General features: G+C 36.6%; 1 protein-coding gene across 1 annotated transcript; it reads right to left on the reverse strand.

Annotated features, from left to right (window-relative positions):
• Positions 1–219: 219 nt before the first annotated feature.
• Positions 220–1,569, reverse strand: zgc:112001 (uncharacterized protein LOC550384 homolog). The gene has a single exon (XM_041249360.1). The coding sequence runs from the start codon at positions 1,396–1,398 to the stop codon at positions 508–510; it is 891 nt and encodes a 296-aa protein (XP_041105294.1). The 5' UTR covers positions 1,399–1,569; the 3' UTR covers positions 220–507.
• Positions 1,570–12,256: the final 10,687 nt, after the last annotated feature.

The raw sequence follows: 12,256 nt of genomic DNA on the forward strand, positions 1-12,256 counted from the left end.
TTTTACATTTTAAATGTTACTGATATCTACAGTATATAATATGTGTTCATTTACACTGTATACATGTTACAAAATAAATAATTCCATGCTTGCATACTACAAAGACATTTTACTGCATCATTATTATTATTATTATTATTATTATTATTATTATTATTATTAATAATAATAATAATAATAATAATAATAATAATAATAATAATAATAATAATCCATGAACTTACTGCAGCAGGTTATTGCTTATTTAATATCTGTTTATGAAGGGCTGTCCATTTTAAAGTACAGTACAAGTAATATCTAATACATTTCTGTTTTTTGTTTTTACAAAGGTTAAAATATTATTAGTTTAATGCATGCTGCATGTATACGGTGATACGCATTTGATGCTGTGCCTAAACTAATAGCATCTATTTATAAAATAATAATACTTCCTTAAAATACATTATCATTATTATAATTAGCAGACTTAAAACCCTCTTAAAAGAAGAGGTGTTCCTAAAAATCAATCTATACCACATTTACTGGGATCCGCTGCTTTTTGTAGGGCACAGGCAATGGTTTTAATGAGGCAGGTATGGGGAGATCTTGCAGGCTTTTGGGGAACTGCGCCGGGGGAAGGAGCTGCAGGATTCTTTGCATAGTCGTTAGAAACAAAGGGGCCGGGGTTTTCCCAATGAGGTAGCTGAATTTATCCTCCCCAAGCACCTTCTTCCAACTGGAGGGGTCACCTTCCAACGACCTCTTCATTTTGAATCGCAGCGCGGGCATGAACAGCAGCAAGTTGTCCAGGCAGCGCTTTTTGGGTTCCACGTTGACCTTCGAGTCCCACAGCTGTTCCAAAATAACGTCTAGTGGTGTCATGCCTTTGTGGTCCTCCGCTTGTGGCGACGCACCGTTCCCCAAGAGAAAAAGCACCGATTCGGAGCGCAGCAGGTCGCAGGCAAGGTGCAATGGGGTCTTGCCATCCTCCAGGTGGAAGCAGCCCTTGCGGTTTAGGTAGGACCTCAGACTGGGGAGCCGGTGTGCCACCTGCAGGATGAGCCCCAAAATGTCCCTTCTGTCATACCTCACAGCCATGGCCAGGTGCGGCGCGGAGGAAGGAGAGCAGCAGAAGCGCTCCCCTGGCATTTGCAAAGCCTCCTCCGAATAGTGACTCAGCAGGTATTGCGCATAGGCTTGGTGATCGTGTACTACAGCGTAAAGCAGTGCTTCAGAAGGGGAGTATGTCCTTTGGCTGGTGTTCTCCTCCCAGTAGAACGATTCCATCGTCCGCATGTCTTCCAGCATCCACACTGGCTTGTGGTCCCGCACAGCCTGGTAGAACACATAGGACAAGAACTTGCCCTGTCTGCTGTGATCGTCGTACGGCAGTTTGCCAGCATTGGCACCGGCAGACATGATCAGGCGAACTGAGTAATTCAATCTCCTAGGTCTTTTTCGTTTTAGGAAAAATATACCCTGTTACGATACTAATTAAACATCATGCCCTGATGGCATACTGTACATATTCACATACATATCCCAAACAGACTGACAGACACAACCACAAATGTAAATACACACACATAGACAAACATACACGCTTGCACACACACACACACACACACACACACACACACACACACACACACACACACACACACACACACACACACACACACACACACTGAGCTGCTTTGCTAACGTGCTGTATCACATGACGCTTTAATTAAATTCATTCACTGCAGTGCCGTTTGTGTACGCAGGCGCAGCTGCGTGGAGTTAACCTTTCAAATGCTGGATAGAAATATACAACATGTAAATACAGTACATCATCATCATCATCATCATCATCATCATCATCATCATCATCATCATCAAATGAGGCCCGTCCATTAAATAATAATACTAAACTACTGACAGTAGTCATCATGATGAATGTATAATAATATTAGTATTTAATTTATTAATCAGACCTTATTTTATAGGACTACTGATACTACCAATAATAATTAGTTGGAAATGCTCTTGTAAAAGATTCAGAGATTTCCCAACAATGTACTCATTTATGAACGTGTTCTTTAATTTATTTGATAAGTCTTTCATGGTAATATGAGTGCATTTCTCTACAAAAGTAAGACTTCGGGCAAGTGTAACTATTAACATTCAAAATCTGTATTCATGTTAGTAAGCTAGTCAACACAGAGCTATTGTTCTACGAGGACTAAGCACTGTATTCTTGCACATTCCTGCTGCATCGTTTGTTAAGGTTTTGGTTGGCCAAAATAGATTAATCAAGAGTTGATAGTTTATTAGGAAGCAGACCCTCATTTTTATATACAAGATCTTTATAATTATATATATATATATATATATATATATATATATATATATATATATATATATATATATATATATATATATATATAGGTTTCATTCATTATTGAGCCGTGCAGGCCCTCTAATAATCTTTTGAGGTCCTAGCTAACAAAGGTATTGAATGCTTTTAACTTTTTAACATCTCTTGCTGTTAGTGTTAGCACTCATTTAAGTTTTTTTTTTTTACAGTAGTCTGCATGTATAGGAACACCTCCTAAGAGAACACTAAGTCTAAGAGAATACCCTTGTGTTGAAATTGATTTTTCCCATTGTAATTGGTCCAGCTAAAGAAACAGGGACTTTGCTTAAATGCATTCCTATTTGGCACTGATAGCAATTAGTTCACAACGGACACAGTACTGTTTTGTAACCTGATAACTCATCATCCTCAAACTTAAATTAAAATGGTTTATTCAGTATTTGTGCTTTATTAAATATTTCCAGAACTGCCATCATATCACTGAATCATTGTATTTTGATTTAGTGTTTCCCGTTCTGGTGAGTTGCTTCACCATTCTGTTAAATAATGTGCATACTTTGTATATTGCTGCTGCACGTGTGTAGGGGTGCTGTGTTAATTTAGTTTGACAGATAGTCTATTAATGTTTGCTTTTCTTGTACTTATTCTGTTTATTTCATAAGTTGATGCACGTGAGTCATGACAAGCAATATTTATTTATGTATTGATTCATTCATTAATATTGTGTCTGGTGGCTAACTCCCATTTTAAACAACATTGCGGATATGAGAACACTTTGCTTGTTTCCTGAGAGGTGTTCTGTTAGCCAAAGACTACTGTATAATCAACCATTTTTAGCCTCATGCATTTTGTTATAATAAAATTGATTTGAGAGAAATATTCTTACTTCTTAGCAACATCTACTGAATCTCTTCTTTTCTCACTACATTCCACTCAACTCCTGGTCCAAGCTCTTGTACTTGCCAGCTTGGACCACTGTAACTCTCTCCTTGCTGGTCTCCCTGCTTCAGCTATCTGCCCCCTTCAGCTCATTCAAAATTCTGCTGCTCCTCTTGTTTTCTCCCAGCCTGGCTACTCTCATGCTACCCCTTAGCTTCACACCCTCCACTGGCTACCTATCTCTGCTCGTATTTAATTCAAGACCCTTGTTCTTGCCTACCACTCCCATCACCACGCTGGCCCCTCCTACCTCCAATCCCTCATGTCTCCCTACACACCCTCTCGCCCTTTCTGCTTCTCTTCTATGAGCTGACTGGTCATGCCTTCCCTCCACTCTACACTGCTGTGGCCATTCCTTCCGTTCCCCGCATATAGTGCCAGCAACATTAAATATAGCTGATAGATGATATGATTGGGAAGTTTTCCCTCCAGATTTCGAGCGAGGTTTTTATTCCTTACTCAAGGATTTCTGGAGGTAAGAATTTAACATAGGTAAATATGGATTTCAAGAAGCTTTTCTGGAAGTTTTTTTTTTTTTTTAACATAAATTCAAGCACTCCTTTACAAACATGACACTGTTCTGTCTCCGCTTTAGAACTTGAAAGCGCTTAAGAAAGAGCTGTTCGCAATGGCTCCACCTTAGGCAGAGATAGTCACCAGCTTGGGAAGTTGAGGAGGCTTTCAAAGGTGAATTCAAACTATTGACAAGATTTATTACAGACACCTTAGTCTGTATAAATGTTTTTATTTTTTTATTTTTAATAAAAAAAAGTGTAGAGGCCGTAGAGGTGTAGTTTTTTTACTACTGTATTCCAAATGAAAATCTTATCAGACTGCTATATTTGAATTAAACGTATATTTGAATTATGATTATTATGTTCTTGGTGCGGCTGAAATTTTCAGTCTATCAAAAACGTTGTTATTCCCGGTAACACATTCCTTCGGTTTTAACGTTTGTTTATCTATGGGCTAAATGAGCAGTGCCAAGGTCCTGGATCCCCCATTCTAACTTCCGTGTGATTTGTTGAAAAATGTAATGGCATGATAGTCATTACTAAATGTAAGTGCTCATTGAAAATGTCGGTAGTTTTATTGCAATACAAATACACTTATTAATGCTATAACTTCATGTAACTCTTGTTACTTTTAACAATAAATCAGTTAGTCTTTTTTTTTTCAGGTCATATATTTGATATCTATTCATGGTTTACTAAATTTGTATATTCTTCTCATTATGTACATGCTATTTCACTTTGTTTATTCATAAATACCAGTAGGAACGCTCAACATTAGCCCTTAATTAAATGTTGTAAAAATAGAAACCTGGACGTTTTTTTTTTTTTTTTTAATTTTCGGATTTTTTTAAATGATCTGGCAACACTGATCCAGGTACACAGGAGAGAAGGTTCTGTAAGTGCTAGCAAACAGTACCGATTCAAATTGCACTTATAATATGGTTTTGCCAAATGGAATGAATGGGACTGATTGCAACTTAATTTCAATCCTAGTCAAGGTAAGAACATAGCAAAAGAAAAAAGTAAGCAATCATTTATATATATATATATATATATATATATATATATATATATATATATATATATATATATACGATTGCTTTTGAAAAAAAAAATTTTATACAGTCATATATCAACACTTGAAGCTAGAAGGTGAGAGACACTGGGCTGGATGTATGAAAAGCATTTTTATTTTCTGCCTGTTATAAATTGTACTCTGCAGTTTCCGCATGGCCATGTGCTAGTGATAGCATATTCACTAAGATGCGCTATGTCCTGGGGAAAAACTGGGTCGCACTCTAGAATTTAAAGGGGAGGTTCCATTGTTTATATGGTTTACGCATAGATCGCTGTACTAGTGCTACGTCTGGGGAATTAGTAGATGGAGCCCAGGGAATAAGTAGATCAGATATATTAACAAAAAAATAAATACTTTAAAATGGATTTTGTTAATATAAATTTACATAAATAAGTAGATTGGACGTATTTGACAGTATAACGATAGATAAGAGAATGCTGTAATATACATTAACAATAAATAAAACATTTAACATTAAGTTTGTAAGTGTAATTTGTATGTCTGTTTAACAAACTCTATTGCAACTCGAAGTTTTTGATAGATATTTAACGTGCCATACGTTGCACGACCCTTTAACCGGTAATGGAAGTGTTAAGAAGATGCACGACCCTTTAACCGGTAATGGGAGTGTTAAAAGTGTCTGGGGCAGTGGCAGGCTCTTTGGGTGGTTTTGGCCGACCATCTGAACTTGCTGTACTATGGAGTCGGAGTTCAAGGTAGGGACTAGGCAAAAACAAAGATGTTGAGAGAGATATGAAATGGCAATTAAGAACAGAGTCTCTTAGACAGGGCAGTGGAACTATTGGTGCAGATTTAGAAAGGTGCAAGTCATGTTAGATAAATTATATAACCGCATTTGAAGGATTCAAGGATCCCACAGTACATTAATGCTGTTGGTTTAGGAATACCTAACTAACATTATTTAGAGTTTGAATATAAGGAATAAGCTACCTGCTCCAATTGCATTTATCATTTTCTACAAATATCTATGAAGAAACTATATAGGCGCTTTTTATGTACTGCTAACAAGTCTAGACAGATGTTAGAATAGTTTCATATTGAAGGTATTGCATGTCTAATACAAACAATAAACAGCAATACATTTAAAACAATTTTTATCATCAGTTGACATCCTTAAACTGTACAAATCACTATTGAATAGGAAACCCCCTTCATACCCATCTGTCTTGAAACTATGACAATAATGATAAAGGGCCATGCTAGACATTGCAAATCTTATACTGATGCCCATCAATAAGGAAGCTGCATTCAAGGGAACAAGCACATGGTAGATGACAGTGGAACATCTATCTTAAAAACAACAAACAAGGAAAGTCATTCAGCATTGATAAGGCAATTTAAAGATTAAATAGGCTGGTTAAAATAAAAGTATTGCACATTGTAATAAAACCCTGACTGCAAGGCATGTGCTTGGTTGACCTTGTCTGTATGGCACCACTTTCCCTTGTGTCAACAATCAAACACTATTCGGATAGTTGTTTCTCAATGGTAATAATGTTATAGTAAGGTTTAGGTGAAGTTTGGTAAAATACATTAAAACATAATTACTTGGTAATGACAGTTGTAACTACTGGTGAAAGTTGCTTGGATAGAATAAAGCATTGTTGGAAGTTTTTTGTAAAACTTGTTCTCTTTATAGAAACGTCTGAAAATTCCCAGTGGGAAATGACAGTAAAGCTATTAACAGAGCACGTCATTACCAGTAACTGGAACACAATGGATTTCGAACACAAAACACAATAGTACAGATATGAACAGTGCACACCGTGGTACTGTAATAGACTACAGTGATACTACTGTTTAAATAAATAAATGCATTAAATATTTACCATATATTACCTTTAGGTATGCCCACCTGCATTTAAATGATCCAAAATTGAATGGAAAGTCGTAACTATGGTTTTGCAGTCTCCAGCAAAACTTATACATACCTGTATATACATTTTGTTATATCCACTAGATGGCAGTGTCCCCTAAGAAATGTAAATCACCAAAGAATAACTTACTCCCAGACATTACCATATAATGTTGCAATGTGTTTTACTGAAACCTGTTTAAAAATAAATACATCAATAAATAGAGAGCCCAGTTATGTCCCCCCCCCCCCCCCCCCCCCATTTTCTCCCCATTTTAGAATGTCCAACTACATTCCCTTGCTTCATTTGCATAATCTTAAACATATCCATAAGAGTTGTTTGGTGAGGAAAGTTGTAATGCATTGGTTCTACCAAGACCAGCCCAGAGCACCACTATAAAAATAGCAATGAGAACTTCCTAAAGGCCTGCCTTGTGGAGTCAAAGGTGAGTCCTGTGGTAACGATTCATTTTTGTGATCTTGGCTGAAGATCCACAGATAGTGCTGCATTTCATTAGGAAAGGGACATCTTCTGGGGTTGATTCACTGCGCTCCCTAGTGGTCAGAATGGCCTAGTGGCCTCATAATGTGAGACTTCGAAATCTACCATGACATACTTTGTCACTATTATGGCTTCTAGTAGACTTTTGCAATATAATTTTGTAAATACTTTAATTACATGGTGTTAAATAAAATATCTAAATTATGTTCACACACACACACACACACACACACACACACACACACACACACACACACACACACACACACACACACACACACACATATATATATATATATATATATATATATATATATATAATATATATATATATATATATATATATATCAGTATAGTATATATATGAATTATTGGCGTCTGTTCATAATACTGGGTTACTTAAAATGTTTTAATTACAATTTGATTGTAGCGTAAAGTTTTAAAAAAAAAAGAACAGGCTAATGCAAACCAGGCTTCTGCAAAACAGTGATTAAATCCAGACCCAATTAATTAGGCAGCTGTGACTGAGAAGCAGGAGAGTAGGAATTAGCTATATGCTGTCACATCATTCCTCCAACTTCCTCAGCTGATCTATGAGTGTGCCAGCCTTCTGTCTTGCAAATATAACAGCCTGCATTGCTGAAGTGTACATGATAATTGTCACAGAGTACAGGGTATAGTATGACAAATATAATCTACACTTCAGCAATACAGACTGTTATATTTGCAAGAGAGAAGGCTGGCACGCTGACAGGTTAGCTGGTGTCAAGTGATGACGTGGGGGGCTTCGAGTGAGTATTATTGTACAAGCACTGTAGCTCTCTGGAAAGCTTCCTTATTTTTGTCCATTGGGTTAGCTTTCACACCAGGCAACTCTGATAAAAAAAAGGTCCCCTATTAAAAGCATAGCAGAGTGTAACAAAGCATAGAAGAACCATAGTAAACAGAATGGTAAAGCATTGATAAGCATAATGGGGGAGAGCTGGTAAAAGAATGAGGGGTGGGGGGGGGCCCCCACCGGGGGGGGGGGGGGGACGGTTTTTTCTTCAAATGACCCCTACGTGATGTGACAACACTGCAGAATCTCTCTGGATTGAGAGAATCTAAAACCATGACTGGGCAGTAACAGGAGGCGTGAAGCTGAAAGTAAGTTATGAATGACTAGAAAAGGGAAAACATGAACTGTCAGAAAAAAACACAGCACTGACAGCAAACGTTGCAAAATAGTAAGATGTTAAAAGCACTTTAAGGCTGTTTATCAAATATTCTCCCAAAAAAGGAAGTTTAAGGTATGTGCAATTTATATTTTGACAGCAGTCTTTTGGGTAGCTCTGACAGTATGTGCAATCATATCAAGTTCACTCTGATGGGGAGGTAACAGTGTTTATTAAGCAAACTAATGAATCTGCCTGTTTTCTTTCTTTCAGTATTCTTAAACAGACTTCTAAACTGCTTAGGGTGAAAAAGCTTGTTGTTTATTCAGAGGTACTATACAGCTCAGCCTCATTTACTATGAGTGTGAAATGTACAGTATACAGTCTGAGGCAAACACTGCATTAATAATGAAATAATTGCTGTCATTTATAATAGTACATTTGCAGTGTGCTGATTTGGCCTCTAGATTGTGCTATGGACTAAGAGTTTTTACCAAATAAGCCTGTTTTTTCTTTCTCAGTGATCCACAATTTTGTTCAATTATAATTCCCCAGAGTCTGATGTTTTCTTTCACATTAAAGATCTCTGAAACACTGTTTCTTCAGACCAAAGACCTTGTTGGAGGAGTATCTGCATACCCTGTGGTTAGATTTTTATCAGTGTAGCAGGTTTTACCCCTTTTTGAAATTCTGTCAGCCATCTATTACGATTTGCATCTTCAATCTTCTATTACAGTTTTGGCAAAACAGTAAAGCAAATTAGCATCTATTTTGGCAGTAGTAGCAGACCATGTTATAGATTTGCGATAAGAGTTTAAATTACCAATGTGGCCACATTTCCAGGAGTTATTTTTATGTTATTTCATGAAGAGACTGGATATCATTAAGACTGCAGCCCATACATTTATATGTATTTTTAAACAATGTAAAAAAACAAAAACAAACAAAAGTCAATCTTAATTGTTTTAACTTCTCTTTTTAATGACTTTTCTCAATGCATATATTAGTGTTTATAATAATAGCATGCACATGAATGTTTTCAGTTGTAATTGAAGGGTTTTCATGAGTCCACACATTTCTTTTTGCTTTTCTTGCTTCTGTCTGAAATTGGTTGCTTTTCATTATGAAGGCTATTTAACTGTGATGAAGAAGAGCTTTCTAGCTTAGGTTTGTAAGTTTTGCATGTTATCAGCTGGTCTTCCTTAGAGAGATCCTATTAAATACACACGCACAGACACGCATAAACACACCTGTACAATATATTTAAATAATGGAAAGATGTGACACAGATCCTGGAAGCTGCCTTGAATTATGGAAATGATCTAGACTAAAGAGCAATGAACCCAACTCTGCAAGCCAGTTTCTTTCTTTGTTCCAGGTACTGTAGATACAGGATTTGTTTTCTTTTGTGCACCCCGTTCCTAGGGACTGCCATTGTCCTGATTTAATTTCATTTGTGAAGAATCCAACAGGTAAATGATTATTATCAGATGGAATTTAATCAACATTTTCGCAGGGGGGATTGCATTTCATTATTAAAGGGGCTCACTTGTTAAAGGCATGGCCGTGTGAAGTCAGGGGAGAGGTTTGAAACATGGCTGTGCAAGGTCAGCAGTCTTCTATAAGGATTCCACAGAAGTCACCTTGCTACAGCAACCTCTTGTCTCCAGTCGCTGGGTGTGCTTCAGTTGACACAGGGCTGACCATTATCGCTGAATTAACACAACCACTCACTTGTGCACCATTTTATCCAGTTATTGTAAAGAGAAGTCTTGCATTTTAATTGATTTTTCTTACATGCTTTTAGCACCATGAATATCAATATTTCCTGTTACCTCCTGTTTTGATATTTTCTTGTGATACTTCAATATGGAATATGCAAATATTAATGCTATAAGTTAACAAGTAGTAAATTACTGTATTTACATTTTAAGGGCTAGCCTGACTTAGCATAAACATTATTCTCTGATTAATCTACTGTGCATACTGTAATAGTAACCTCTAAGTAGGTAATAAAGTGTTTTTTTAGGAAGTAAAAAGATGTGTGGACCTTTAAATCCAACAGAAATACACTTTTTTTTTTCTCCCAGTGGTTCATATTCCCTTCCATGCACAATAATTTATGCTATCATTGGCTGGAAGCTGGCACTGAATGCATTAGTTTAATTCACTAGGATAAATACCTAACGCTTTGCACAGGCTGGTCGCTTTCAACCAGTGTTGCCTGCAGAGAATCTGAACCTTCATTTGAAACAGAAGCAGCAACAGTGACCATCAGAGACAATATCAACAATGGTCTTTAAGCACTGTGAATGGTATAATAAGAATAGGAAACACTTATCCTGTTCTGCGGGTGCAAGTGTATGTCTGGAGCTGGAAGGGAAATTACTTAGTTGTATAAAAAATGCCCTAGGCTTCATGCAGGACTGCATCAGGCCATCAGGCAGTGTTTATTTCACTCCTTCCAATATACAAACTCGACACACTTTCAGTGCTCCCTGTTTTCATGCATTCAACATTACATGTAGGACTTAACAGGGCGCTTTCTATTAGTTTGTGTATCCTGGTCCCGTAGCTGATGTCACACCTACCCTCACATTCTGTACCTGCCAGTCAAGAACAATTGAAGAAGGTGGAGCTTACTATGTGACATAATTAAAAACTCATGTCTGTGTACTTCCCATAAGTCTATAAAAACAATAAAAAGTAAGATGTATAAACAACAGGAGGCCGTTTGGCCCATCAGTGCTTGTGCAGCTGATGGATCTCAATCTTGACATTGTCAAGTCTGGTCTTAAAGGATCTCAATGACTCTTTTATATATATATATATATATATATATATATATATATATATATATATATATATATATATATATATATATATTATATATATTAAAGAACCTACATATATTATAACTTAACAAATTGTTATTATCGATCATGGTTGGTGGGCACCAGGTCTCTTTATGTGTATAATCAGTATGTGACAACTATACTGGCCCTGTGGACATAAAGTGAATAAATTAAACTGAACTAAACAACACGGTTAGGACCTTATTCCATAGCCTCCTCACTCTGTGTAAATGTGCCTCCTAGGTCCATTTCCCTCACCCTTACTGAAGCCACTTCCTCTTGCCTTTTCTCTAAACGTGTAGATCATTAAAACATTTCTCTGTCTTCGTTCCTAATGGCGATCAGTCAACCCTAGTTTTGCAGGTTTTTGTTCTACACAGATGTTCTCTTCTCGGTGCCTTGCATACGCCCTTCTTGAAACTGATGACCACAATTGAGTTTTTATTTGAATCTGAGGCTGTGCATTGAATTAAATCTGAAACATAATATTAAAAAAGTCATGCTGTTTCTGTTGCTTGATCTTATGTCTTTCAGAGATGTCGACAAACAGTACTCCCAGTTTAGCTTGAGAAAAAGTTTTTGCTAAAAATAAAGATTTTAGCAGGGTGTAATCAGCAAAGAATATGTTTGTGGCACATCCACTGTCTTCTCTGTGTATTAGATGGTGCTGATCCTTACTAATATAAAGATACTGGCTGGTCTAGCCTATATTACATATGTCTATGAACTACTGTACAACTGAAGAATAGCTCCTGTATTAAGAAAGCATCCTAACACTGATTTATCAACAAAAAAGACAAAAACAAATCAAATCACAATAAAAATCACTCAGAATGATTACAAATATTATAAAACTAAGTGAACAATAAAAACAAAACAAAAAAGCACCATTTTAAAACGCTGTTTAGAATGTATCAGGATCAAAGCATCTCTAGTGCATTATCTCATCTCTTTGAATATTTGTTCTCCCTTTGAGCAATTTGAAATAACTAGGAGCCC

Source organism: Polyodon spathula, chromosome 5 (assembly GCF_017654505.1).
Source record: "Polyodon spathula isolate WHYD16114869_AA chromosome 5, ASM1765450v1, whole genome shotgun sequence".
Lineage (NCBI taxonomy): Eukaryota > Metazoa > Chordata > Actinopteri > Acipenseriformes > Polyodontidae > Polyodon > Polyodon spathula.